General features: G+C 40.2%; 1 protein-coding gene across 1 annotated transcript; it reads right to left on the bottom strand.

Moving 5' to 3' along the window:
• Window positions 1–10,182: 10,182 nt before the first annotated feature.
• Window positions 10,183–13,309, bottom strand: LOC143138477 (neuropeptide FF receptor 1). Its single transcript, XM_076298932.1, has 3 exons — window positions 13,075–13,309; window positions 12,623–12,722; window positions 10,183–10,978 (listed from the first exon to the last, which is right to left on the bottom strand). Exons 1-3 carry the CDS (start codon window positions 13,244–13,246, stop codon window positions 10,183–10,185), a joined length of 1,068 nt encoding a protein of 355 aa, XP_076155047.1. The 5' UTR covers window positions 13,247–13,309.
• Between the last annotated feature and the right edge of the window lie 1,429 nt (window positions 13,310–14,738).

The following is a 14,738-nucleotide window of genomic DNA, read 5'->3' as shown; positions in this document are numbered from 1 at the left end:
ACGACAATGGACGACAGAGTGGGCGATCTAGCCCTACTTGTCCTGTGAACTCCAAAGAGCTCCGCGATCTCCCTAATAGGAGAGGTAACCCTCTATTCCCTCCAGTGGTATCCACAGAAGGTCTCCCCACCGTCTAGCGCCCATTAGCTGTAAGGCCTCAGAAATCTTTGAACGGACCAGGTTGACATCATTTCGGACAAGTAACGTTAGGGCTAGATAGCCCACTCTGTCGTCCATTTTCAGTAATCTGTCCGTTGAGTCAGACTCGTTGACACGGTGGTGTTCTACATAATCAGCCTTAGTGCAGCTGCAAACTTCTCCATTGCAAGCACTAACTGGGTAAGACGTAAACACGGAAGTGACGTAGCCTAGTTCCCGCCTTGACGAGAGACTTGACAGATTGCAATGCGTTTGGCATATTGAATGGCCATTTGAATTTTGCAACACAAAGAGCGTGACCAAAGTGCAATGCAATCACGGGGGGCGCTATTTCTTTTCTATTTGAATAAAATGCCTCAAAACGATGGCAAAACGTTTTGCCCAAAATAATCCAAAATCTTTTCAAGCTGGCATTGACAGTTTTGCCAAATATGTTTTAAAAATGCAATCCTACATTGCACTTTAAATATTAAATTGCAAAACGAATTGACAGTTAAATGATTAAACTGAATATTGAAAATTGAAATGCAAAAGGAATTGCCATTTGAATTTTGAGACTGAAGTACCATGGCAAAATGGAATGCAATTCAATCCATGTTTATTCTATTTTTTAACCAAAATTATTCAAATTGATTTTAGGATTGCATTGTCACTTTGCAAATTAAAATACAATTTGTTGGAAATTATTGCAAATTGCAATATTAAATTACATAATGAATTGGCAATTGCATAATGTAATGTCATTTTGAATTGCATATTGCAGATTGCATTCTCATTTGAATAAAGCTACTCATATGCTTCCATAATAGACCTCTCCAGAATAAGTCCCGCCTCCGTAACTTCCGTATCCATCCAACTTCCGGGCGTCGATTGTCTATAGAGCTGGTAAGTCCCGCCCTTTCCGCTATCCCCGCTGGACCTCTAGATTGAAAAATCGTTAATGCAAGTGAATGTGAGAAAATAATTATTTTCTGGTCCCGTTTGAATTTTGCCATGAATGTGAACATATGTTGTCTGTGAATTTTTAATATAAATTTTCGTGTAAAGATTGCTACAATTGAGCGGGTAGAAGTTTGATGCGGTTAAACTTTGTGTGAGAGCACTTTGTGGACTACAACTTTCCGCTAGATGACAGCTTACTAGTTTCCCATAACAACCATCAGTTGGTCGAGATGTAGAGGGTTATATTAAGATCGACTTTGAACACAGTGAACCATACAACTTTACAATCACACTGTATCATAGTGTTAATGTATTGAGTGAAGCTAGACATGTTTCGAATATTTTTGTTACCATGTGTGTTTATTCCTGCCGTTACAAAAACTAGCATCTCAGTTAATGTTAGCGATTAGAGCTAGCTCACGTCACAGGCGACATGTAGTCTTTCTCGTTATGTCTTTTCCACAACTGATAGCCGAAGAATCATATAATATACTGTCAAACTCGTAACATGAAAAATTATATAAAAAATTCACAGACAACATATGTTCACATTCATGGCACAATTCAAACGGGACCAGAAAATAATTATTTTCTCACATTCACTTGCATTGACGATTTTTCAATCTAGAGGTCCACTGGGGGTTTAGCGGATGGGCGGGCCTTACCAGCTCTATGGGAAATAACATGACATATTTTCATTTCCGAGCGAAGGAACTACTCATCCCGCGCCTCACTGAAAAATATATAAGCAGCACGAACCAGCGCCAAATCATTTCCAACCGGCGACAGCACGCGAACCCTTTCCTCCAAACAATGATTTTTATATAGTTAATAGCAGTTATTTCAGGAGTAATCGTGTAAATAATAGTATTTTGGTATTGAATGTTATATTTACCATCGTGTGTTTTATATCGTGTGTGTGAAAGCGGTTAACGTTAACGTTAGCAACATTGTGCAGTGCTTCGTATCTGACTGCCATCCTGATGCATGGACCGGTGCATGGTCTGCTCTTGGACCACCATATTCAGTTTATTAACTTGCTGTGAATTGTTCATTAAATGTACGAAGAAGTATTTCTAGGTTAATGATTGATGATGGCTCGTACAGTATGAAGGCTACAGTAGCCTAGCTAATGTTAACTAGCATTACCAACCTCCCTGCAAAACTCACCACACAACTTCGTAGGTTTGATAGGTCTTGTCCCTCATGCTGGCCCATACAAAACCCACAAGCTGACCCTCGACACACAACAGTCAATAATGTGACCCGATTTAAAGTGGTTTTCACCCCTTTGTACACTCTTGATTTCGTCCTTGAAACTGAAATATTCACGGGGGCATGGACGGTTTGCTAACCATTTTACTGCAATGTCTACCCGGTGGTAGCATCCAGCTTTGCTATCAGCTAGCTAGCTAGTTCAAAGGTTTAAGTTCTTAATGGGGATATACTGTACAGGGCTTTTTATGCCTCGACTAAGTTGATGTTTTATATAAACAACAATTCATGTTCATAGAAACAACAAGGTCACTAAAACATAATATATTTCATACCTGTGTTGCAGCATGTAGGCTAATGTTAGCAGCATGACATTCTAATGTCTGAAAGGCTAATGATATCGGCTACCTGAAAAGTTAAGTGTTCAAACATTTCCAGTGTTCTATTTGATGGTGTATTGGCCCTGACTAAGTTTGTGTGATATATAAACCACAATCCTTGTTGATACAAGTACCAATGTTTGTCTAGAAAGTTTTTATTCACATTAAGATTTTCGCCATAGGCAGTAAAAGACTCCGCCATCTTTGTCAATAATTTTCGCTGATAAAAGTTTCAAACTATGACCTTAACGGCCTTTCCACCAATCAGAGGCATCACTGTGGGATTGTTCAGGATTGTGGGTAATGAAGTACTTATCCAAGACATCGCGAATAAAGGACATTTATCTCAAAACGAGGTTAGTGCCCCGTGAACTTTTGGCGTCTATATGAGCATACATAATCGCTTAGTACAGCCGTAGCTGGTTTTGAGTCTACCATGTGCAGTTAAGTTTTTATGGCTTATACCCGAATTGTCAATGGAGAAATTGCATTGAATTCTTACTTCCGGAAACTCCTGTGGGCGGGACTGTGATGCTCTATTACAGAGAAATCGTTACGTCTTCTACTACGTAATTATGCGCATGCGCAGAACGGATCTGGCAGGCGGTACGGATCGTGTACTGACAAAGACCGCTAACGTTAACATTAATGAGCTTGGAAACCACAACGAACTTATTCTGCCTAAATAAAGTAATGATTTATAACTAGTATATCTGTAGTTACAGTCCCTGCATTGTAAAATGTAAGTTAGACGTGCGAGGAGTGAACATTTAGACATAGAGAAAAAGTATCAAACGTAGCTTGTGCAAAACGTAGCTTGTGCATAAAAGTTAGCTTTTCTTTTACACGTGTGTGAAATCCAATGACGCCAAGTGTTCAGCTACTGGATTTAGATCACTAAATAGTAGGTTTTAGAAGGCAGGCAGCAACTGATGATTGAAAATGGTTTGATGTAGCTTGATGGAAATCATTTTAAAAGTGCAGGTAAAGGGATAAGCAAGCTGACATTGTAATTATAAGGTAGCTTTTAAGGCAATAGGGACTAATTATTACACACGCACACTCAAACATTTAAGAGTGACCTTTATCTTGTTTAATGATAATACAAATGATGATGATAGTAATAATGTCATCATTATTTTTTGTAATTATTAAGTCTGGTTGTTGTTTGGTTTGGTTGTTGTTATTATGTTTTTGTTTCATATCTTAAGTTTCATATCTTAAGTTTCTATTTTTATACATTTTATTTATCAGAACTTTAATATATTTCGATTTTGAAATGCATTATCATATTATTTTAGTCAATACTCAACAAATCAACAAACAATTGTTAAATCAACAAATATTTGTATCGGTATCGGCCTTCAAAATCCTTTATCGGTCGGGCTCTGCCACTTAATAAATTTAGTTTCCACAGTCGATGTTGATCGGGCTAATAAGACAGAAGCTTACAAGAAATTGTCCAGATCAGCCTTTTCTAAGTGTCAGGCACTCTGGAATAAAGCATCAAGGTCTCCTCAAAATGCAGAGCTAATAGAGGAACACTGTAAGCTTCACTTGGTACAGCCTAATTCAACTCGATGGAACTCTTCTTTCATGGCCGTGGAACGTGTGGTCAGAATCATTAGAGACCAAGGAGAGGGATCTGTGAGAACGGTCTGTGCTGCACTCAATGTTCCAATGTAAATAGCTTATGTTAATGTATAATTGTGTTCTTATTTTGTTAGAGTAATGCTTACCACATTATCTGCTGTAGGTACATAAACAAATAAATAAATGTCCAGCATTGCACAGTGGTTTTGTATACATTTTGTTGTAATATGTGTTTGTTTATTTTCTTCTGTTTCTATTAGGCCCGGCTGACATAGGCTTTTTAGGGGAATACGTCACCACCATGAGTCCAGTTGCAAAGCCCTTGAACATACTACAAGGAGAAGTCAACATTCAGATGGGCTGGCTGCTCCCGACAATCACCACCCTCACAACCAAGCTTGAAAAGTCTAGAGCCACTTGTTGATGCTCTTCTTGAAGGTTTGAGGAAGCGGTTTGAGAGCATGATGTCGGAGCCAGAGCTAATTGCAGCAGCCATTCTCGTTTCAAGGTTCAAAACCTCCTGGACCAGCAATGACAGAGTCCTACAGCTTGGTAAGGAAAATGTTTTTTTTTTGTTTGTTTGCCTGTTTTTCAAAAACCTTTACATTCAACAATGATTCTATGCAGTTGTTTACTTACAGAGTAATAATAACAAAAATATGTGTTTGTTGGTGTGATTCTGTGTTTCTAATCAAGGCCTTAGTTACATCAAGGAACATCTGCCAGAACACGATGAAGGTCTTCGGTCTCCTGATACCACATCCTCTTCTGATGAAGATGACTTCTTCTCCAATGTCAAGCAGACGCATTCCCATGAGATAAGTAAGCAACTTGATGGATACCTAGCCGCTACAGCTGAAGGAGTGAATACACTGGCCCCCTATCCAGCTGTGCGTAACCTCTCACTAAAGCTCAACACAGCCCTGCCAGCTTCAGCAGCGTGTGAAAGGCTTTTTAGCATAGCAGGTTTGCTTTTCACTCTAAGAAGGGGATCAATTCATTCACAGAATTTTGAGAACCAACTTCTCCTCAAGTTGAACAAAGAACTTCATGACATTTGATTGAATAGAAGTACAGTACACACACACACAAAGAGTTGTCACACATAGATTGTGTGTGTGAGAATGGTGTTATTTAGCTGAAAGTGTATTTTCTCCTGCCTTTGCCTGTATGTCAATGTGAGGGGAAGGGGCTTAAAACTGTCACTCAAATGAGCTGAATTTTTTTTTCTTTGTACGCTGACCTAAACAGCTGATTAGCTGATTATCTTTATCATTATTATTTTCTCTTCTTTGCTCTATGCTGCGTGTATAACACGGTCAGGTTCAGAGGTGTGTCAGAACATTGCTATATTGCCTTCTTTGCTGGTTTAGGTTTATTGATTTGAGTGATGAAAAAACAGAAACTCACATATATACACAATTGTTAGCTGAATTTTCTTTTCTGATATTACACAATAATGTAAGCTGAGCATTTGCTTTGGTGTTCTTGATGTTCTGTTTAAAACAGTCAGGTTCAAATGTGGGTACAAAAAACCCATTAAAACTCTAGCAGAGGTTTGTCAGAGCGTTGCCATTGTGCTATTTCCTTGTGGGCAAGTGAGAAATGTTAAATAAAACAACATGGTAAAAAGATCAGCGTCATAAAACAACATGGTAAAAAGATCAGCGTCACGGGTTGGCTTCGATGTGAGTGGTTGAAGTAGCACATCAATAGATGACGGACAAGTGGCTTATCCAATCATATGCAAGCATTTTTTGATTAGGCCCAGCCTTCTGAAGCAACACTTCAATGGATTGATCCCAGATGGATGAGTGGAGATAGGCGGAACGAAATTCATCTGGCGAGAGTCAGGTTAAGATTTTATGCCAATGCCTAAAAAGTTTTCTAGTGTCAGGGGTTCTTTTAAATCCAAGATGTGTGAAATGGCTCTTCCTACCTCTTCCCAAAAGGACCTTATTACCGGACATGAGAAAAAAATGTGAGTGTGATTTGCCTTACCTTCACCACATCCTCTCCAACAAGCTGTTCCTAAACTGTGTTTTCCACATTGGTCAGGTGTAGTGAAGTACCTCTGGCTTATTTTCCATGCAAACTCTTTCCAGTATTTTGACTGTGTTGTTTTAAAGTTTTCTTTTAAAGAGTCACTCCAGGCCTCATCTGATATGTTTACAGATAGCTCTTTTCCACATTTTTCTTTTGTTTTATATTCTACGTTTGTCGTTTTTTGCAATATCTTATAAGCACTTGCGAGTCCATCACTACTTTTGTTTCTGGTTTCTAATAAAAAAAGTTAATACCTCATTTCTGGTTTCCTTTTCTGCATTTTGTTTAATATAACTTGTAAGTATTTAAAGAAATGTTTTCAATCGTATTCAAGTGACCAAATGATTCAAAAGAGATTCGTCTTTGTTTTGTTTGTGCCATTTCATGAAGTCAGTTTAATTCCTGACCACCTGGCAGAATTTTTTGCACTGCACTGCATGCATTTTCAAACAGAACATAAATGACCATCTTTTTTTACCCTGAAGCCAAAGGCTGTCAGATAGCAGCATCAGTAGTCCGTGGCAATATGAGGCAACACAATACAGTTGAGTGCATTGATTTGCTCCTTGGATTCATCAGTTCCAATTAAACCTAAAGCTGACCTCTAGCTGGGATTACTATCTGGAAATGCTCATCTAAGAATGGAATGTTCAGAGGGCTCCACAGCATGTTCCAAAATACCTGATAAAGAGGAGGATCTGCTGTTTGACATCCCCTAAAACTAATAAATGTCCACCATTAAGGAGATTATACCACAACCAGACTAGAGAGGAGAGTGAGATGGCCGGCAGTGGGTGATGCTGGTGTTATACAATGTTTTTGATGAGTATAACCAGACAATGTATAATAAGGAGACACAGCACTCAATCTGGAGAATCCTCCATATAAATGTATGGGGTTAGTTTATAACACCAATATACCACTTTTATTTCTCATATTCTTTGTGAATTGATTTATTTTTCCATCTTACACACAGATTACACAACATCAGAGTTGTTGACAACTGGGACATTTAATAAATAACATTTTAAAATGATTTTCACATTCCAACAATCCATGTCATAGCATTCCATGGCCGATTGATTGTGGTTTACATTCATGGTCTTCATTAATAAAAGAAATGCTTACATTCGGTCACATAGCTTATCTAATCATATTTTATGTAGTGCAAAGTTAACAATACACATACAGTAGCATCAGTATGACAAGCTGCACAATTACAAATACTGGCACTTCTGTTGTTTCACAAAGCACATTACAGAAATCAATCCATGTCCTTCTGTTTGTGAATGAGTTGATCAAGAACATGATTCAAACCAGTAAGAATAGAACCGACATTATAATACAATAAAACAATTATTTGAACTTAAGTTCAAATGTGTCAGTAGTATCTCCTCTTAAGTATTCCTTTTCATTTTATACACATTTTGTACATATCTATTTTCATTTTCATACATATTTTTCTTGAAGCCCAGGCTACATTTTGAAAATCATAAGGGTGTAAACAGTAGCAGGTGACCCATAGTGTCTGGCAGACTTGAAACCACTTTGCAGGACTTCATGTACTATTTTTCTGTATTTCTTCATGTTTTTTTTTCTGATCTCGCCTGTTTTTAAGTAAAGAAAAGTACAAAGAAAAGCAGCAGCCTTCATAATGCCTTAATAGCACAGTCGGATAAAAAAGAGCATGCCATCAAAGCCATTAACATGCTGCTACTTGGGGAATATAAGGAGCAGCAGTTTGTGCTTTATTCATAACATGGTACTTTTATTTTGACATGCCATTATTACTGACCTGCACATAATAAAAAACACACAAACTAAGCTGACGTTGTAATTCAACTCTCCCATTTCAGAGGTTTGAAGATGGGTCATCATGGGAATATTTGCTAGGCTTGTGTACAAACTAGATGTACCGCAGAGCGGTATAAAATATGACTGCCGCCCAGTCCAACACATGTTTTCCACAAAAATAAGTCACGCTGAAAGGCATATATGATTCTAACTGTCTCACTGAATTGCATTATGCACACTCAATTCTCACTGGTATCTGCTAGACAACAAGTACCAAAACATGATTAGTTCATAGATTTCACATGTAAAATACATTTTATACAACCCCACCCCCATCTTGCCTGTTCATAATTCTGAGAAATTCTTGAATTGTGTGCATGTGTGCGTGTACATGTTTATGTTTATGTGTGTGGGTGGGTGGGTGGGTGTGTGTGCGTGCATGTGCATGTGCTTGTGTGTTTGCCTGTTTATGTGCCTGTGTGTGTGCATGTGCATGCATGCGTATATATGTCTACTGTGTGAGTATGTGTCATACGTAGGATTACTGTGAATGTATGTGTGTGCGTGTGTATCTGTTTATGCACATGTGTGCATATGGAATGGGTTTACATGACCCCTGGAGGCAAACATACGCAAAAAATTGGTCATCCTAGGCCCTACGGTTCTCAAGATATTCACAGAAAACTGTGTCTGCCCTACCCTCCTTTCGGGGGGTCCAGTCCAGCGGGGGGGGGGGGGGGGGGGGGCTACAGATCAAAACGAAAAACGATGGTTCCATGCTATCCATGTGGGGTTACATGCCCACCAAGTTTCGTGTACCCCGGTCTTTCAGTGTCCCGGGAATCCTTGTTGGTGTACAGTCACTAAATGTACACAAAATGTTATTGTAAGGCCCCCCATGAACAAAAGTCCACGAAACTTGGCATGCATTCGGAGGGTGTGATAATGATCCTACACTTTCAATTTCGTGCAGTTTTGACCATGTCAGCCAGAGATATTGTGATGAAAACACCTGTTAATGTTTTGCTTTTTAATTTTTAACTAGGTGGCGCTATACATGAAATAAGTGGTAATGGGATAGGTTGACATGCCCCCTTAAGACCAACATACAAAAAAAGGTGGACCTCCTAGGACCCACGGTTCTCGAGATATTCACAGAAAACTGTCTCCAGCCACCTACAGGCCAGTTGGTGTATAGTAACATAAATCAATTTATTGTGTGGCCCCCCATGAACGGAATTCCACGAAACTTGGTGTGCATTCAGAGGGTGTCATAATGATCCCACACTTCCATTTTCGTGCAGTTTTGACTATGTTATGTCACAGATACCTGCGATTACAACACCTCATTTTTACTTTTTGTGTTTAACTAGGTGGCGCTATACATGAAATGAGTGGTTATGGAATGGGTTGACATGGCCCTTTGAGATCAACATACAAAAAAAATAGTCCTCCTAAACCCTACGGTTCTCGAGATATTCACAGAAAACTGTGTCTGCCCTACCCTCCTTTCGGGGGGTCCAGTCCAGCGGGGGGGCTACAGATCAAAACGAAAAACGATGGTTCCATGCTATCCATGTGGGGTTACATGCCCACCAAGTTTCGTGTACCCCGGTCTTACAGTGTCCCGGGAATTCTTGACGGAAATTTGGACATGCGGACATGGACAAAGCATAATTACGTCCGAAGCGCCACTTTTCAAAATCAAAATCGCTATTTTTAAAACACATAGTTTACTATGTGGACATAATTATGCTTTTTAACAAAATTTTGATTCGGGTACATTCACAAAAACACCCTAGGATGCATCTTGGCGAGAGTTACGCTTTAAGCTCCAGTAAAGCTAATTACACTAGATAATGTATTTGTCGACCCTGAGACCTTCTCCTTTATACTTTTTCCACCATATCAAACTTTATCCACCATCCCAAACATTGTCTATCATTTCACAGGCACCAGGCAGGGACACAAGCATCACTATTATCTCATAATGATGAGGAGCGTAGGCTACATCCACGTTAAGACAGGCAGGTCAGATCTCGTGCCCCAGGCCTCAGTCGATGTCCTCCAGTACGAGCTCGTTCTGTTTCTCTTGCCCACAGAACTCTCTCCTCCGGGTGTCCTGGGCTTGGGGCTGGCCACTCTGTCCATCTATGAACACCCGATTGTGGCGCCCCACGGCGGGCCTCCGCGGTTGCGCCACGCTGGGGACCTCAGCCAGGCACAGTTGGAACTGGAACGCCGCCTGGAAGCCACGGCGGAAGTTCTCGTTGAAGTAACCGTAGACCACGGGGTTGACGCTGCTGTTGAAGAACGCCAGCCAGTGGGCGAACGGGAACACGTAAGCCGACAGCATGCTGATCTGGCTCGGCGTCATGTTCCCGTAGTCCGTCAGCATGATTAGCGTCCACAGCGGCAGCCACGACACGGTGAACAGCATGGCCACAATCAGGAGCATGTGGATGACCTTGATCTTGCGCCGGTAGACCCGGCGGCCGTCCTCCTCGGCCCGGCCCTCGCGGAGCTGCGCCGGCGACTTGAAGAGCTTGAGGGCCACGCGCGTGTACATGATGACGATGAGCGTGACGGGCGCCAGGTAGATGTGCGAGAACAGCACGGTGGTGTAGATCTTGCGCATGCTCTGGTCCGGCCATGCCTCCCAGCAGGTGTACAGAGGGTAGGTGTTGTTGAGCTCGTCAACCATGAAGTGGAACTCGTCTTTGGTTACGGTCAGTGTGGCTGCTGAGGGACACATGATGACGATGGCTAATGCCCAGATGAAGGTGATGGTGATGATGGCTTGCCTTTGGGTGAGTTTCTGTTGGAATGGGTACACGATACATCTGAACCTGCAAAGAGAAGTATATAAGTATAAGTATATATACTCTTTTGATCCCGTGAGGGAAATTTGGTCTCTGCATTTATCCCAATCCGTGAATTAATGAAACACACTCAGCACACAGTGAACACACAGTGAGGTGAAGCACACACTAATCCCGGCGCAGTGAGCTGCCTGCTACAGCGGCGCTTGGGGAGCATTGAGGGGTTAGGTGCCTTGCTCAAGGGCACTTCAGATGTTCCTACTGTTCGGGGTTCGAACCGGTAACCCTCTGGTTACAAGTCCAAAGCTCTAGCAACGGCTGCCCTCCGTGATTCCCCGTGAGAATGTCAACACAACAAAAGAGTTTAACAATGATGTAGTAGACATACTTTAAGTTGTTCTGAAGAATTCCACAATCAAGAAGTTTGAAGAAACTTTTAGCATTCACATTTTATTAACTATTACATTTGGACAAGTTACTGCTAAGAAGATGTACACACTGCACACTACTGAATCCTAATTGTTTGGACATGATGAGAACTCTGGTTGTTTAAGTTGACTAAAAAGAGGAATAAAAAATCATCTTTTGGAAATTGATCTTAATGCCTTAATTAAAAAAAATGAGGAAAAATCCAACCTTTAAGGACACCAATTTCTTTGTGAATGAATAATATCGTAATATCGTATCGTAAATAAATAAATGTTCTTCCTTAAAATACTGGTGCTCATAAGTATACATACCCATATGTTAAATTCTCATAGAGGCAGGCAGATGTTTATTTTTAAAGGCTAGTTATTATATATTTCATGGCCTCAGGATACTATGCATCCTGATAAAGTTTCCTTGGCCTTTGGAATTAAAATAGCCCCATATCATCGCATACCCTTCACCCCAACCACAGACTGTTCTCCCTACTAACCTCCGGGATGCGTTAAAAGTCTCTCCGCACCTGAACCAGCAGGTTCAGAGGAAGCTTCTTTCCTGCGGCTGTCACCTTACTGAACTCAACCAATCAACTAAGCCAACAACAACCCTTATAAAGTAACTGCTAATACACTGCACATATTTATATCTACTTTATATTACTCTAAATCACCTTCTGTAAACCAACTGCATACTACTCGCTACACTGCACTATATTTCTTGTCCTGCCTATGCACCACCTGTCTATACATTGTATATCACATTGCACTTTTCTGCTTTTTTGCACTTCCTGTTAGAGGCAAACTGCATTTCGTTGGCTTTGTACTTGTACTCTGCACAATGACAATAAAGTTGAATCTAATCTAATCATACCTAGAGATTGGCATGGTTTTATTTCAGTTAGCCTATACATGTATATAAATTAGCTTCTGAATATTGCATGCAATAACAGAGGAAGTGCCTCCAAACCTCTGGAGCACTTTGGTCTACGTAGCAGGGCCTTGTAGATCCAACTAGATTTATTAAAAAGTAAAACCTACACCCACCCAGAGATGTTCCGAAATTGATTAAAAATATCTAAAATGCAGAAGTTGGGTAAGACAAAAGAAAATCATCTGCATAATGAGAAAGTTTAAACTCTTGCTCCTGGCCTGAACATTCTAATGGAAAGTTGTCCCCATATTTTAATTTTAGAAAACATAGCATTGGGCTCTTATGGTCAAAGTTGGGTCAAAACACCTTACAGACCTTTCTACTGCGATGGCCACCAAGGTGAACACCGATGCAGAAACAGATGCTCCTTGGACGAGTCCACTCATTTTACAAACAACTTCATCGAATGGCCATCCTGGGGGACGAAGAACAGAATACCATTAGCATTCGACCATCTGCTAAATGAGGACATTAGAAGATTCCTTTTTTTAATCTGCTAAACTGTTCCATAGAAACAGAAGTGTTATTATTTCAACTCCATATCCTTCCTGATACCCATCTGCTGACGTTTCAGAAGGAAGATGATGTTTATAACAATTACATAACTTTTGTTTATTTTTTGTTTGTGGCTACTAAATATTCATGGTCAGTTAAGTACATGGTGGCATTTATACATCAATAACTAATGATATTCAAACCAAGATGTCAATAAATATATTTTTTGTGCTTCTCATCTGCATACTGCAGTTGACTACATGAGTGCCCACCTGTTATCAAGTTGTCAGCCAGCGTGATTGGCAGGCACAGGATGCCCACAAAGAGGTCACTAATAGCCAAGTTGAGGATGAAGATGTTGGTGACCGTCCTCATCTGCCGGTTCCTCACCACTATCAGACAGACGAGGGAGTTGCCGATCATGCACAGGAAAAAGATGAGCATGTAGGCGAAGATGACAATCGTGGCAACTGGCCGCGAGTGCTGATAGTAAGGGGAGAAAGTGTAGTTGCTGGGCTCTTTGGTGACCACCTGATTGAAGGCCTGCACGAGGTGGAAGGCTTCTACCTCCACGTCCAGTGCGTCTGTAGACACTGCCATGAACAAACAAAACAAAAGTCACTGTTATTGTTTAATCTGACCCTTAATATGGTCAAACTCTCCAGACACTGCCATGAACAAACAAAACAAAAGACACTGTTATTGTTTCATCTGACCCTTAACATGGTCAAACTCTCCAGATGTCTTCTGATGTGACATGTTACTCAGTCAGTGAGGAGGTTTGTAGTAGATGGCATGCTGATCCCCCTTTGTAACAGCACATGGTAAATGTATCAAATTATTTATAATAGTTAGCAGTGTTGGGCAAGTTACTTCAAAATCGTAATGTACTATGCATTACTTATTACTGTCATTTCAAAGTAATTTGTTACATTATAATATTACTGTCTCTGAATTGTAAGGCATTACACTACTATTAAGTTACTTTCACCAAAATATCTAGAAATATGGATTTGCCATTCTAAATGCAGTTTATTATGCTCAATGCAGCTTGCTCTTCCAATGGAGGGAGATGTGGTATAGCATAATGACTGAGCTAGGCTTAAGGCAACAGTAGAATGCAATAGGCACAGTGCTCATAATGCAATACAAGGAACAATCATAGTCAGACTTTTGTTAAAAACCGACAAAAGGTCAAAGTCTGGTAAATTGTGATAGAAATACTGTAACTTTAAGGCCTAGGCCTACTCATTAAAATCAATAGAGAGCCTACTATATTGTAAATCAAAGCTTAAAGGAACCGTATGTAAGATTGTGGCCAAAACGGGTACTACAATCACTTTCAAATTACTGTAGAGCGGTGTATCCCCTTCCCCTCCCCTCTGACTGGCAGAGTTGGCAACCGGATGACGAAACACTACTGACTTTGTGATTAGTAGATAGGTGGAGGGTGGCGCATTAGGCCAAAACACAACATGACAACATCAACATCAGTTGAGGGCTGCAACTTCACTTTTTAAATGACAATATCCTGGCCAGACTACTGTTGTCAGTGATATAAGTATTTGAAATGAACAAGATTTCTTAATGTCTAGTGACATATCAGGGCAATTTTATGATTAATTGAAATACATTTTTTACATACGGTTCCTTTAATAAAGACATGTCAAGATGGTGGCCTGCTGGCCATTTCGGTGCCCTAAGTGAGTGGCTTTGAGTGAGTGACATTTAAATGATAACTCAAACACCTAAAGTAAAATAAAAGGCCTATTATTTACAGACCATTACTGTGTATTTTTAAACATTCATTTCTGAAGAAATGCTGTTTTACTTATAAATGGTGCACTGTCACTTTAAGAGCATTGATCTTTACGTTGTCATAATGCCCTTTTGCCAGCTCTTGTTTACAAGCCTTATTTGTTTGAGTTACATTGAT

This window comes from Alosa pseudoharengus, unplaced genomic scaffold (genome assembly GCF_046254945.1).
Source record: "Alosa pseudoharengus isolate Yale_2024_CS ecotype anadromous, Long Island Sound unplaced genomic scaffold, YU_APseudo_1.1 YU_APseudo_1.1_scf_21, whole genome shotgun sequence".
Lineage (NCBI taxonomy): Eukaryota > Metazoa > Chordata > Actinopteri > Clupeiformes > Clupeidae > Alosa > Alosa pseudoharengus.
Note: the sequence above shows the minus strand (reverse complement) of the source record. Positions and strands in the feature narration are given on the sequence as shown.

Bases quoted from the DNA above. Each gene is read 5' to 3' on its own strand.
- LOC143138477 (XM_076298932.1), bottom strand. From the start codon at position 13,246: ATGCTCATCTTTTTCCTGTGCATGATCGGCAACTCCCTCGTCTGTCTG. The intron at 12,723-13,074 runs GTGGGCACTCAT...TTCGTCCCCCAG, and splicing joins GGCTGACAACTTGATAACAG to GATGGCCATTCGATGAAGTT. The intron at 10,979-12,622 runs GTCTGTAAGGTG...TTCTCTTTGCAG, and splicing joins GTGGCCATCGCAGTAGAAAG to GTTCAGATGTATCGTGTACC.